This window comes from Buceros rhinoceros, unplaced genomic scaffold (genome assembly GCF_000710305.1).
Source record: "Buceros rhinoceros silvestris isolate BGI_N320 unplaced genomic scaffold, ASM71030v1 scaffold7728, whole genome shotgun sequence".
In the NCBI taxonomy this organism is placed as follows: domain Eukaryota; kingdom Metazoa; phylum Chordata; class Aves; order Bucerotiformes; family Bucerotidae; genus Buceros; species Buceros rhinoceros.
Window position 1 is genome coordinate 356 of NW_010425043.1, and position 11,474 is coordinate 11,829.

Sequence of the window (11,474 nt, forward strand, 5' to 3'; positions counted from 1 at the left end):
CCCACGTTCTAATGTTCATCACAGGAGCTGATGCTTGCCAGCTAAGTTTATTTGTTCACAGCTGTCTATGACTGATAGCACATGCTTGTTATCAACCAGAGCTAACATAAAGTGCATAAATATTCTCCTCTGTGAATAATCTCAAAAGTTGTACAGTAGCCTGCTAATAATGACATTTGCTTTACTTGAACACATGTGAAACTTTTTATTTTCCCTTTTAGAGAGATTTTAATGAACGCTGTGCCCAGTGTTCAGATGTGAACTGGGGTCTTACTGATGGAGACAGATTTTATTGCAGATCTTGCCACAATGTTACTGAGGTAAACAGCTGAACTATTTGCCTTGGAAAATGTTTATTTTGATTGCTTCTTGGCTTTATATTAAGAAAATGTTAGATTTTTCTCCTTGGCATTTGGAGTTGAAGGCAGTATTGTGATTCTTCCTTTTTCATGCTTTGCTTAACCTTGTTTAAAACTGATGTTCCGTGAAATTAGAAAATTTAAAATGAGCCATCTTAAGATGCTGTGTTGCTGTAGCTGTAGTGTCTAGATGCCTTAGAAGTATTGCCTTGGTATTACTGCACTTCAGGATGGTACCAGTGTAAGCAACCCTGGTGCACATCACGTGTACATCCAGGATAGTAGTTCTCCATTTTTGTCATTTCTGATGTCTGCAATTTTCTGAATGTTCTGTCTCCCGTTAGTTTAGGAAATTGGAACAAGTTCCTCCAATATGTTTCATGATGGGGCACTCTGTGCAAGTTAGGCCTGGCTTTTTTTCTTGCTAAGACACATTCCTGTTTTGCAGAGAACTAGAGAAGTTGTAAACACTGATTTTATTTCTAATACAAGAATCCAGACAATCTCCAAACGTTTAAGAAAGCAAGAAAAAACTGGTATGTATGAGTTTCATTCTGTATTTTGCATGAGTGGCTGTTCAGCCAGGGTTCACCTAGCCCCTTATGTCTTTGATGGTGACCAAAAGCAGGTGGCTAGGAGAGGCTGTAAGAGTGGAAGCAAAGTACACCACCCAGATGTTGTCACAACCTTCAGCAGTCACATTTGGTGACTTCCCAAGGCACAGGTGACCTCTGACCTCTGTGAGCCTGCTGGTGGGTTGTTTTCTTTTTTTTCTTTTTTTTTTTTATTGAACAGAGCTTTATGTTACTTATTGCCTTTGATTTGTGGAAGCCAGTACTCACTGAAGATGCTGGTGGCATGCATTCAGATGTGGTGATCCCTTGGTTCCTTCCTTGTGATGGCTATCACAAAACCAGAGAAGTTGTCTGTCTTTGTGAAGTTCTTTCTGGTTTCATGAACTAAAGAAGAATAGTAGGCATTACATATGATGACATATGCCTGTAAGGATGTTATGGTCAGGCTGCTGCTGGAGCTCTGGATGTATACTGTGGTGGCTGGATAGGTGTTCTCCTGTTGTGACTACTTTCAAAAAGCAAAAATGCATTACAATGCTAAACAAAAGGTTATCTTTGTTTTTGATACGCTGACCTATCTTTGCTCTACTGTGGTGGCATTGGATTACTACATTCCTTTGAAAAGAGCAATTGTGTGGAAGGAAGGGAGGAGTGAAAAGGGGAACAACCTTAGCACCTCCACTTGTGTTTATCCTGTATTGCTGCTGAGGTCTGAGCTGTGTACCACTCCATGCTTTTTATTTCTCCTGTTAGGAAGGTCATTAGCCATCCCCCTGCCTGCTTAAGAAAGAAATCCTTAGCTTCACATAATCCTTTCTCTGAGTGCAGTCATTTTATACTATGGCAGCATATTTTCATGCATTTTTAGGAGTAAACTATCTGTGGTTAAGAGTTAAAGCCAACATCATTAAAGTGGGCGGAAGCTTTGGGCAGATAACTTCTAAGAGGGTGTGATGCAAGGTGTAATTGGAAGTAAAAATAAAGAAGAAAAGGTGTGGAGGGAATCAAAAGGAAGTTGAGAAATGCATAGAAAATTTCTAAAACCAAAAGCCTTTAGAAAAGGAATGGTGAATATAGAGAGGTAAGGGTGAAAAATAAATGTAATGCAGTCTCAGGCTATAGTGAATAGATTGGAGCAGGTCCACTTCTTATGAAATTCATGTTGTGCTGAGATTTGCTGAGAAAGTTTATTTCATTTAAATGCATATGAATCTGTGGGAGAGAATGGCGAAGAACGTGGTGATATTGGTTGTTTTTTGCCCGACACACCACTGTAATGTGTTCCAGTTTTCTGTGTTGGGGATGGGAAAGAAATGATTGCATTTCATTTATTAATGACAGGTTCTTGGTTATTTTAAAACTAGTCACTTAAAAACTCTCCACTCAGTTACAAATACCACACTAGAAACTATAGTGAAATTCTGGAAAAATGTGTGGGGAACAGTGCTTGTCCAGTAGCTTTTCTTCTTCATTGAGACTGAAGAAGTGGAAGTTAGTGTAGCACGTCTACACTCTAGGATCTGAAACTATTAAGAGAGACATGTCTCTGTCCTGACACAGAGAGCAGAATATTAAGTGTGCAGAAGGTTAAAAAAAAAACCCAACCAAACAGTGCAAACAACAAAAAAAAACTTTTTTTTTTTTTAACTTAGATGGAGGCTATGAATGGTATGTTTGTGAAGGCTTTCAGCTTATACTCAAGAAACAAGCAGAAGCTTTAGAATCATTGGGAGTATCTCCACAAATGAAGGTATTTGGATGTCAGTGTGAGTTGTCCATGCTGTGGGTGTTACAGAAGGTGTTATTTTAAAAGATTGTAATTTTTAAAGTGAATCAAACAACTCCCTGTTTAAAAACATTGAGCACATGAAACCAAGCTTAGCTTCTCTGGTAATTTTAAAACATAGTTTATAAATCAGAGTTAATAAAATTAGAGCTGGAATATTATTCAGATTCCTGAATGCTGTCTCAGCAATTAATGATCTTGTAAACTTCGTACTAATAACTATCCCATTATGTTTATCAGGATGAAATTCTGTGCAATTTTTGGAAGTGTTACCTTCAGAAGAGCAAACAGGCATATTGCCACAGACCTGCTGGGGAAACTGTCAAAGCATTATCAGTAAGTGAAAAGTTAGATATCTTTTTGAAAAGAAACAGCAGAAACCTTATCTATCATAGAATGCTTTGGGTTAGAAGGGACTTTTCAAGGTCACCTAGTCTAACCCACCCCTGCCCCCAGCAGTGAGCAGGGACATCTTCAGCTAGATCAGGTTGCATCCAACCTGACCTTGAATGTGCCCAGGGATGGGGCATCTATCCACCTCTCTGGGCAACCTGTTCCAGTGTTTCGCCACCCTCAGTGTCAGAAATTTCTTCCTTACACCTAGTCTAAATCTCCCCTCTTTCAATTTAAAACCATCACCCCTTGTCCTACCACAACAATCTTTGCTAAAATGACTGTCCCCATCTTTCTTATAAGTCCCCTTTAAGTACTTAAAGGCTGCAATAAGGCCTCCCCAGAACCTTTTCTTCTCCAGGTGGAACAACCTCAACTCTCAGCCAGTCCTCATGGGGGATGTGCTCCATCCCTCTGATCATTTTTGTGGCCTTCCTTTGGACCCGCTCCAGCAGTTCCATGTCTTTTTTATGTTGGGGGCCCCAGAAATGAACATAGTGCTCCAGGTGAGGTCTCAGCAGAGCAGCAGAATCACCTCCCTTGACCTGCTCACCACATGTAGCTTGTATTAATGTGTCTTCAGTATGAAAGAAGTCTTCTGAACAGGGTTTCAGGTATCCATTTTGTTGTTCTTTTTTTTCTTTTTCCCCTAAGAGAAATAATTCTCCAAGTATGGAAAACTACTTATTTTAAAAATAGTGCTTCATCTTGGTATCGTAGTGAGTAGACAGAGCAAAAATTACAATGTGTCATCATCATCATTAGCTACCATGCTTTCCTGCTTGCTTTCTTGAAGTTACTCACTTCATCAAGTTTTGGTGCTATGTATTGCCAGCTTCCTGGTCATTACAGGAGATTGAAATGTAATCACTAGAAGTCTTTTTATGTTGAGAAATCCTTTTAAAATTCTTTGTTTGCAGAGTTTCTTTATGTACTGGTGATACACAGAGAAAGTAAAAATTTGAACAGTTGGAGTTTAAACTTAATTTACTGTTGGTCTTGCGTCTGTCATGCGTTATTTGGTTTCTTCAGAGTGAAACAGTAACTAATTGTAGATAATAAAATGATTTATTCTCAAAACCCAGGTATGTGATAGCAGTACCGATGTGGACAGTGAACCAGAGAGTCCCAGCCTCCTTCACTTGTTGTCTCTCTCTGAAAGTGAGGGGGATCTACAGACTGATTGCAGCTTTGCCTCATCAATGAGCAAAGTTTCAGGTAGGAGCAATGAACTGAATGAACCATCTGGAAACCATTTGTGTATATTTTTGAAATGTTAATAAATAAGTGTATCAATGTAAATGAATTGGAGGAACTGGTTGGAAAGGGTAAAGTCTTCAGTCCTGTTTGCCACAAAGAATACTTTATATTCTACCAGAAAGAGAAGACTTTGCTCCCCAGCCCCTACCCAAGAAGATGAAAGATGAACAGGACCTGGGAATGTAATGGGAAATGCAGGAGGAAGTTCTCTTTTATAATGAGTTTGCTCCATGCCTCCTGTTTGGAGTGGAAAAAAATTGGTATTACATCTGCAAAGCTAGGTGTTCACAAACACAGAAGCTTTAAAGAATAAGCACTTGTTTAGCTAATAGCAGAGCTGTCTGTTATGACTTTGATGTTAAAATCCATGAGTTTGTTCTGTTGTGGGAGGAGGTTGCTTTTTCCCCCCCCCCATCCCATAGGTATATTTAGGTTTGTATTTTTTTCCTTACAGTATTTTTGGTACTTCTGTATCTTTTGTCGCTGCATTCGTTTTACTACTTTACTTATAACCCCTTCTATCAAAAATCTTCTTTTAGCATTCTGTCACTTTCACTTTGTTCACAGTATCAACTTGGAAATACTTACACACTGATAAACATTTTAATTAAAAGGTTACGGAAAATCGGAGTGTTTGATACTACTGGGCAAGTGCAATGCCAGACAATGCTGCAATGTCTGGTACTGGAAATGTATTTCAAGGCACATTTGGAAAGCTTTTGCTTATGTTTTAAGCATCCGATAGTTTTTATTTTTTGCTTTATTCTTTGTCTGTTTCAGTGTTTCTTTTTCCCCATTATATATTTTCGATGTTATGTGCCTGTTATGTACTCTTTATATCTTATTTCTGTTCTTCTACAATATTGTCTGTTTACCCTCAGAAGAATGCACTCTTGTTCTTTTATGTTTTTCCTCTTTATTTTTTAAAGTCCAGATATGGTAATAGAATGAGAAACTTGATCTGCAGTAATTAAAAAAATTAAGACATTTAAAAAAAATCCAAACAGAATTAGAGGAGGGAAAAAAGGTGCAAAAATGATGACACAAATTTTTGTGAATATTAAAATGACAAAATTTCAGGTACAGAGGCACTACTGTATATTTGTGCATGTGTGGGTGCATCCTTGGGTGTTACACAAGAGAAAAGAATTGAGTGAAAAATTTCTAGAGTAAATATTCCATTGAGTTTTTTTCCCTTTTTTAATGTCTGAAGGAACTCCTTTCTTCCTTGGTACTTGTGCCTTCTATAGCTATGTTTCTTAGAGTTTTAGAACAGCTACGTAGTCATAAGATAGGCCGTCAGTTAACATGTTCTTGGTCTTTTGTTTCAGACATTGAATTCAGCTTTAAGGAGTCATACCAATTTCACTAAAAGTGCTTGAAACAAATTAAGAGTTCAGCAACACTAAAAGTAGACTTTTTTTTGTATGTTGAACACAAGTAATACTAGATGTGTTCTAGTCACTTGTAAATTCTTGTGAAAATTCATAGGTTTTCTTTTCTGTTTTGTTTTTATTGAGCTGTTATTGCTACAGACTGAAAACCTCAATGCCCTTTTTTTTTCTAAGAGGCTTGTCCAACTAGCAGGGTTTTTTTGGTTATTTTTGTGTAAGGTTAATAGCAAATTCTATTGAGTATAGTACTGAGCTCTTGCTAGAGAAGCCTATTAAACTCTTAAATTATTGGATGTGTGTAACTGTGTCTTGGCATGCCTTGCATAAGCTGGCAGAAAGAAAAGAAAATTGTGAGCCATCATTAAGGCAACAAATATAATGAGGTTTGTTTAAAATTTAGTTGAATTTGAAATTAATAAGCTTCAGTTATGAAGCTGCCTTTAAATGCAGGTATCCATGGAAAAGGCAAAACAGTTGACTGAAAGGATTAACTGATGTTCCTGCTTTTGTTCTGTGATGCACCTGTACACCCTCCTGGGATGCTCTCATCTGGACCTCCTCTTAGTCTGGACCAGATGTTTGTTATGTTTGAGCTGGTTCTTTTAACCTGTTGCTGACTGTAGAGCTACTGGCCGCTGACTTCGGAGCCAGTAGGTGGCATCAAAGACCCACTCTGGCTCAGGAACCCAACGTATGCAGTGTCTTAGTGCTGCGTGTTAGCGTGTGCCGGACGTCCACCGCTGACCCACTGTCACCTTACAGGCTTGGCTATCGCCTGCCAGCATAACCATGGAGCAGCCAAGCTCTCTGAAGCTTTAAACTGTTTTTTTGCCGGCTGCTTGCTATGGCCTTGCAGCTCCCAGCTGGGGAGCTGTGTATCCAGCCCTCGCTGTTCCTGTCTGAACAGGTGAACAGTCTGTGGTGAAACACAGTGAGAAAATCTCTGCAGAATTGATGGTGATATTTTGTGCTGGTGTGCTTTAAATGTGTTTGCATTCGTCCTGGCTGGGTCATGATGTAGGGCAGAGAGGATTTTCTCTTTTATTTTCTTACACCTTCCCTGAACTCCCAGGTTTCACTGTTGTAATGGTTCCTAACTCATAAATTGCTCCACTAAATTAAATTTCTTATTGCTGCTTCTCTTAGCTTTTAGTGATTCATCTCAGTAAGGTAGAAGAGAGGTTTGGTTGTTGTGGTTTCTATTTTTTTTCACCATTTTCGCCATTTGTTGTTCTAGAGGTGTTTCTTTTTCACTGAATTTAGATATGTTGTTTAAAATAATACCTATGTTTCCACTATTAGACATTATATGGCAGATGGATACACACTTTAACCTCAGTAAAATTTCTGCAAAGTAAATAATTTTCTCATTAAAGCCCTGACCGTGCTCTGTGTTTTAATCCCCAGCACTGAGGCATTGATTTGAGTACATCAAATTTTCCTTTGTTTCCCCACTGTTCCTTTATTTCTTAAATGGAAAATAGTATCTCCAGCTCATAAATACTGTTAGTTATATGTTGTATAGGAGTTAATGTCCTTCTAGAACTCCAGGTTTAAGTGTGGTTCCCAACAAAAGGTCTGTTTTGATGGGTAACAAAGTTTTCTCTCTTCATATGATCGAGTATCTTAGCCAAGTGAAGTAGTAGTTTATGAAACAGGTTGTTTTCTGGCATCATGGTAGATGAGTTAAGTTAGAGTTATGTTCTTTAGTAGAAAAGTACACAAACCCCTAAACTACTCAATGATTTAAAAATGTTGCTATTTGCTGAACAAGGGTCCTCATAATGCTCCTTTATCTTGTTTTCTATGTACCATGGATCAATTATTTTTTTTTCTTTTCTGTTTTTAGCATCAACCCAAGAAAGCACCTCTGTGTGCTCTGGATCCGTAGATGGTAGCTTGTATTTAATGAAGAACCAAAAGGAGAAACTGAGGATGACGATGCCAATGACCCTTTCATTTTGTTACATGGCATTACTCTGGCTGAGAGAACCAATGACATTATCTGATCTCTTAAGGTATGAATAGTCTCTAGTGAAATATGTCTCCGTTTTTAAAATTTATTTCTCAATTTTTAAAAAAAATTAGATCTGTACTATTGCCCTCTTACTAATTTGCTCAATACTAGTGAGAGGTTCTCCATATTTGTTTTATATTTTCTTTGACATAACAATTCATGCAGCTGCTTTTGGAGAACAGTCTTCTCTGTTAATTGCAACAAATCTCAGACCTGTAAGGGAGAAGGTTTTGGAGCTAAAGAAGCTTTTTTTCCTTCTCCTTCAAAATTTCTTAAGATCCACTGGAGGTGTGTATGGTCACACTTTTGCTGTATTTGCTGTTGTCAGCATGCCAGAGTTAAATGAGTAAGCATTCTCTAGGACTTACATCAGTGTCATCATACAAACAATACCAGCTGTATATAGCAATCTGAAAGGTAGCTGAGTAGTTTCACGTGATGAAGTTTGGCACAGAAATTAATACAGGAAGTCCTTTTTTGTCTTCGTATCTTTGTAATTATCAGAGTTCAGAATAATACAGCTTTTAATACAGTAGAAATAAAGTGTTCTGATAATAGGGTTTGATGCTAAATGGAGACTGTCATACTACTGCTGTCAATGCAGTTCCCTTCTCCCCCCTATAGCAAGGCTATGAACACATCCCCTATTTACTTAAGGAATTAAAAATAATTCATCAACTTTTCTTGTTAGCAATAAATATTTTAAATCAGGCCCAAACAGTTTCACTTCAGGAATTCTTAGATTTTCCTTGAGAGACCTTTTGTATACTGACACTCCATTTTAACAAGTGTTGAAATATTCGGTATTTCTAAAATGATAGTGAGAAAATGTTACTTTGCCAAAAGCTAAGGAGTGGAAAGACTCAAGTAACTGTACATTGCTAAATCTAATTTAAAGCTCAGGCAAAATAAAGGAAAAACTGATTCAAAATTCAGTTGATACAGTAGATTTCAGTTCTTTTATTTTTCAAATATATGATCTGTGAGCTAAAAGGCATGGCAGTGAGTACATCACCCCCCCACCTGTGGTGCATGTAGCTAGTGTTGCTGCTGAATGTGTGACAAATGCTAAGGAAGTTTACCCCAGAGCCCAATCTTCCATCACGGCCTCTCTCCCCTTGGAGTGCCAACTTCCACCTGCACTTCTCTAGCTTTGTACAAGCTCTGTGAGAAGGATGAGAATTGAAGAATGCTCTTTTGCAAGTACTTTTAAAAAAAGGGGAGGTTTATATGTCTCAAAGTACAGTAGTTAATACTATCTAATTTATTTCTATGCAAAACAATGTTTAACCCTTTGATTTAAATTTAGGAGGTGGCTGATGCCTTCATCAGTCAGAATTGCACAAACCATTGCATATATGCAAAACTGGATATGCAGAAAAGGTGCTTGTAAAATGTTCAGCAAAATGCCACAGTATTCAGAATCCAAACCAGCATCTTGCAGCACAGAAGTGTTTATTGAGTAGATTAAGAAACAGTAGAACTCAAAAGTAGTTTTCAATAACAACATTTATTACTGACTGTGGTCTTCCTAAAGAAATTCTGCAGGAGTCAGAACTACTGTAGTGTACTCTGTGTTTTTGTCAGTGGTTTGAAAATGAATATATAAATCCTGTCTGATAATGTTTGTATATGACAAAAATCCAAGTAGTAAATTACAATTATGGGGATGGAGCAAGTGGTTCTATTCTATTTGGATAGAAAAATGAATAATTAAACAAGATTTTTTGGTTACTCTATCTTGGAAACTGTCTCTGGAAAACATGTGGGGTCATACAAGGCAAATACATCCTCACAAGTTCCTGTCTTAGTATGATGGTGTGGTCTGAAAAAAACCACAACCAAACAAATGTCAAAGTCAGCTGTTAAGAAGAAAGGTAGGTTGTGGTGTTTGCATTTTAATGGTATAGTGTTGTATTTGGAACTTTAAAAATTGGGGTCTGCAGAAAAGATCCAGGAAAATGATTTAGAACCTGGAGAATATTCTTCATACTGAGATCCTTAAGAGATGAGCACATTTGCTTGACAGGATTTAGAGGAAACATGAAAACAGTAAAAAAGAGCTGGAAGAGGAGAGAGAAAAATATCAAGTGCCAAATATGGCAGAAAAGGCATAATCAGAAACTAATACTTGGAAATTGATATAAGATTATTTGAATGAGAAGATATAATTTAATTAGATACAATTTATGAGGGTAATACTTTTAAAAGTGGGTAAAGCAGAGTGACTAAATGCACTGAACATAGGAACTGAATTAAATGCAGAAAGTGATGTTTGAAAGAATGTCATTTGGCTTGCAAAGTTTTACCATGATACGATAGTTATATAAGACCATAATTACATTATCATGCGTCCCTCCCTACCCTTAAGGTCTTTACCTTTCACAAGTTTGATCAAGAAGGGGAAAGAATTTTAGATATTATGAACTACCATAAAATACTTGTTTTCTAACTTCTGAATATTTAAGTTTAAAAATTCAGACCGTGTTCACAGTTTTGTATGCATGAAGATACTCAGATCAAAATAGCGACAGACCAGAGATTAAAACTATGCAGAGAAACCATTAAGTATTCAGCATTGCCTATCTAGGCAAATGGTTTTATTTAAACCAGCTGAATTATGGTTGTACTTAAAGTTCTGCCTTGCTTTTTCCTCAGTTTGGTTTTATCCCTACCCTGAAGTCAGCTGACTGCTGCACCTCCCTTGTGGTACATGCTTAGGCACTATAGTAGGGCAATCTGCCAGCTTTTAAAAGATTTACAATGCCAGAAATCCACTCCTCCTTACTACTTGACACACTTAGCAGAAAAACAGTACAATTACCTTGCCTGACAGGGACATTTTGGTTTAAAAATACATTTTTAACAACCTTCTATTCAAGTCTATGTAACAGATTAAATCCTTTTCCATTGTGAGTGGTCTCACAATATTCCACATGCTGTATATTATTTATCTAAAGAATGAATAAAATTATTGGCTTGTGGAAAAAGTTTCAAGATGCTAGGCTCTGAGATTGTGAGAACTAATGCTTTTCAAATGAAGTTATACCGAACTGTGCTGGCAAGACCAAACTTGTAATCAAATTTGTGGCATTATTGTGTGGCTTTAACAGATGCATCATTTCCTCGTAGCATGCAGAGGACCTAGGATTTTTTTAATTTTTGTCCCTTACTTATGTATGCTGCTGTTGTAATTAAAAGCACATAGGCTGTGTACTGTATCTGCCAGTCAAGTTTTCGTGCACTTCACTGATAGTCTTACAAGTGTTCTAATCATTTGTCTGTTAAATTAAGGGTTTGGAATAACAGCAGACATAAAAAACTGTTCTGCAGTGCTATTCCAAATCTGGACTTTTGGAGTAAGTGTTAAAAGCCTGAATTATCAGTGTGTTATATTCATAACAGGCTATTTATGCTGTTTCATGTATTTTTAGAATGTAAAAACAACTCTTAACCTGAGAGAGAAGAGCATTCTTTTGTATGGAGATAGTAATTTCAAGCTAGAAAAGATGTAATTATTTTTTAAACAGTTGCAATGCTTTGATTTGGTACCACCAAGTTAGTGAAAACTTACTTAAAAAAAAAAAAATTAGATGCACATTGCTTGTCTCTCACAGTGTAATGAGTGGTTCCAGAATCAGTTTAAACTGATCTGAGTTTCTGTTGCTGTGGTCCTGCATAAACATTCCT

The 11,474-nt window shown here is 37.2% G+C and overlaps 1 protein-coding gene across 1 annotated transcript in view; it reads left to right on the top strand.

Annotated features, from left to right (window-relative positions):
* Window positions 1-221: 221 nt before the first annotated feature.
* TAF1B (TATA box binding protein (TBP)-associated factor, RNA polymerase I, B, 63kDa) overlaps window positions 222-11,474 on the top strand; it is a gene marked incomplete at its 5' end in the record, with an annotated part of 49,225 nt that continues 37,972 nt past the window's right edge. Inside the window, 6 exons of the mRNA XM_010140991.1 lie at window positions 222-320; window positions 808-895; window positions 2,587-2,684; window positions 2,961-3,056; window positions 4,199-4,331; window positions 7,629-7,785. Of these exons, the coding sequence (XP_010139293.1) occupies window positions 222-320; window positions 808-895; window positions 2,587-2,684; window positions 2,961-3,056; window positions 4,199-4,331; window positions 7,629-7,785 (671 nt within the window). The remainder of the gene's footprint in view (window positions 321-807; window positions 896-2,586; window positions 2,685-2,960; window positions 3,057-4,198; window positions 4,332-7,628; window positions 7,786-11,474) is intronic.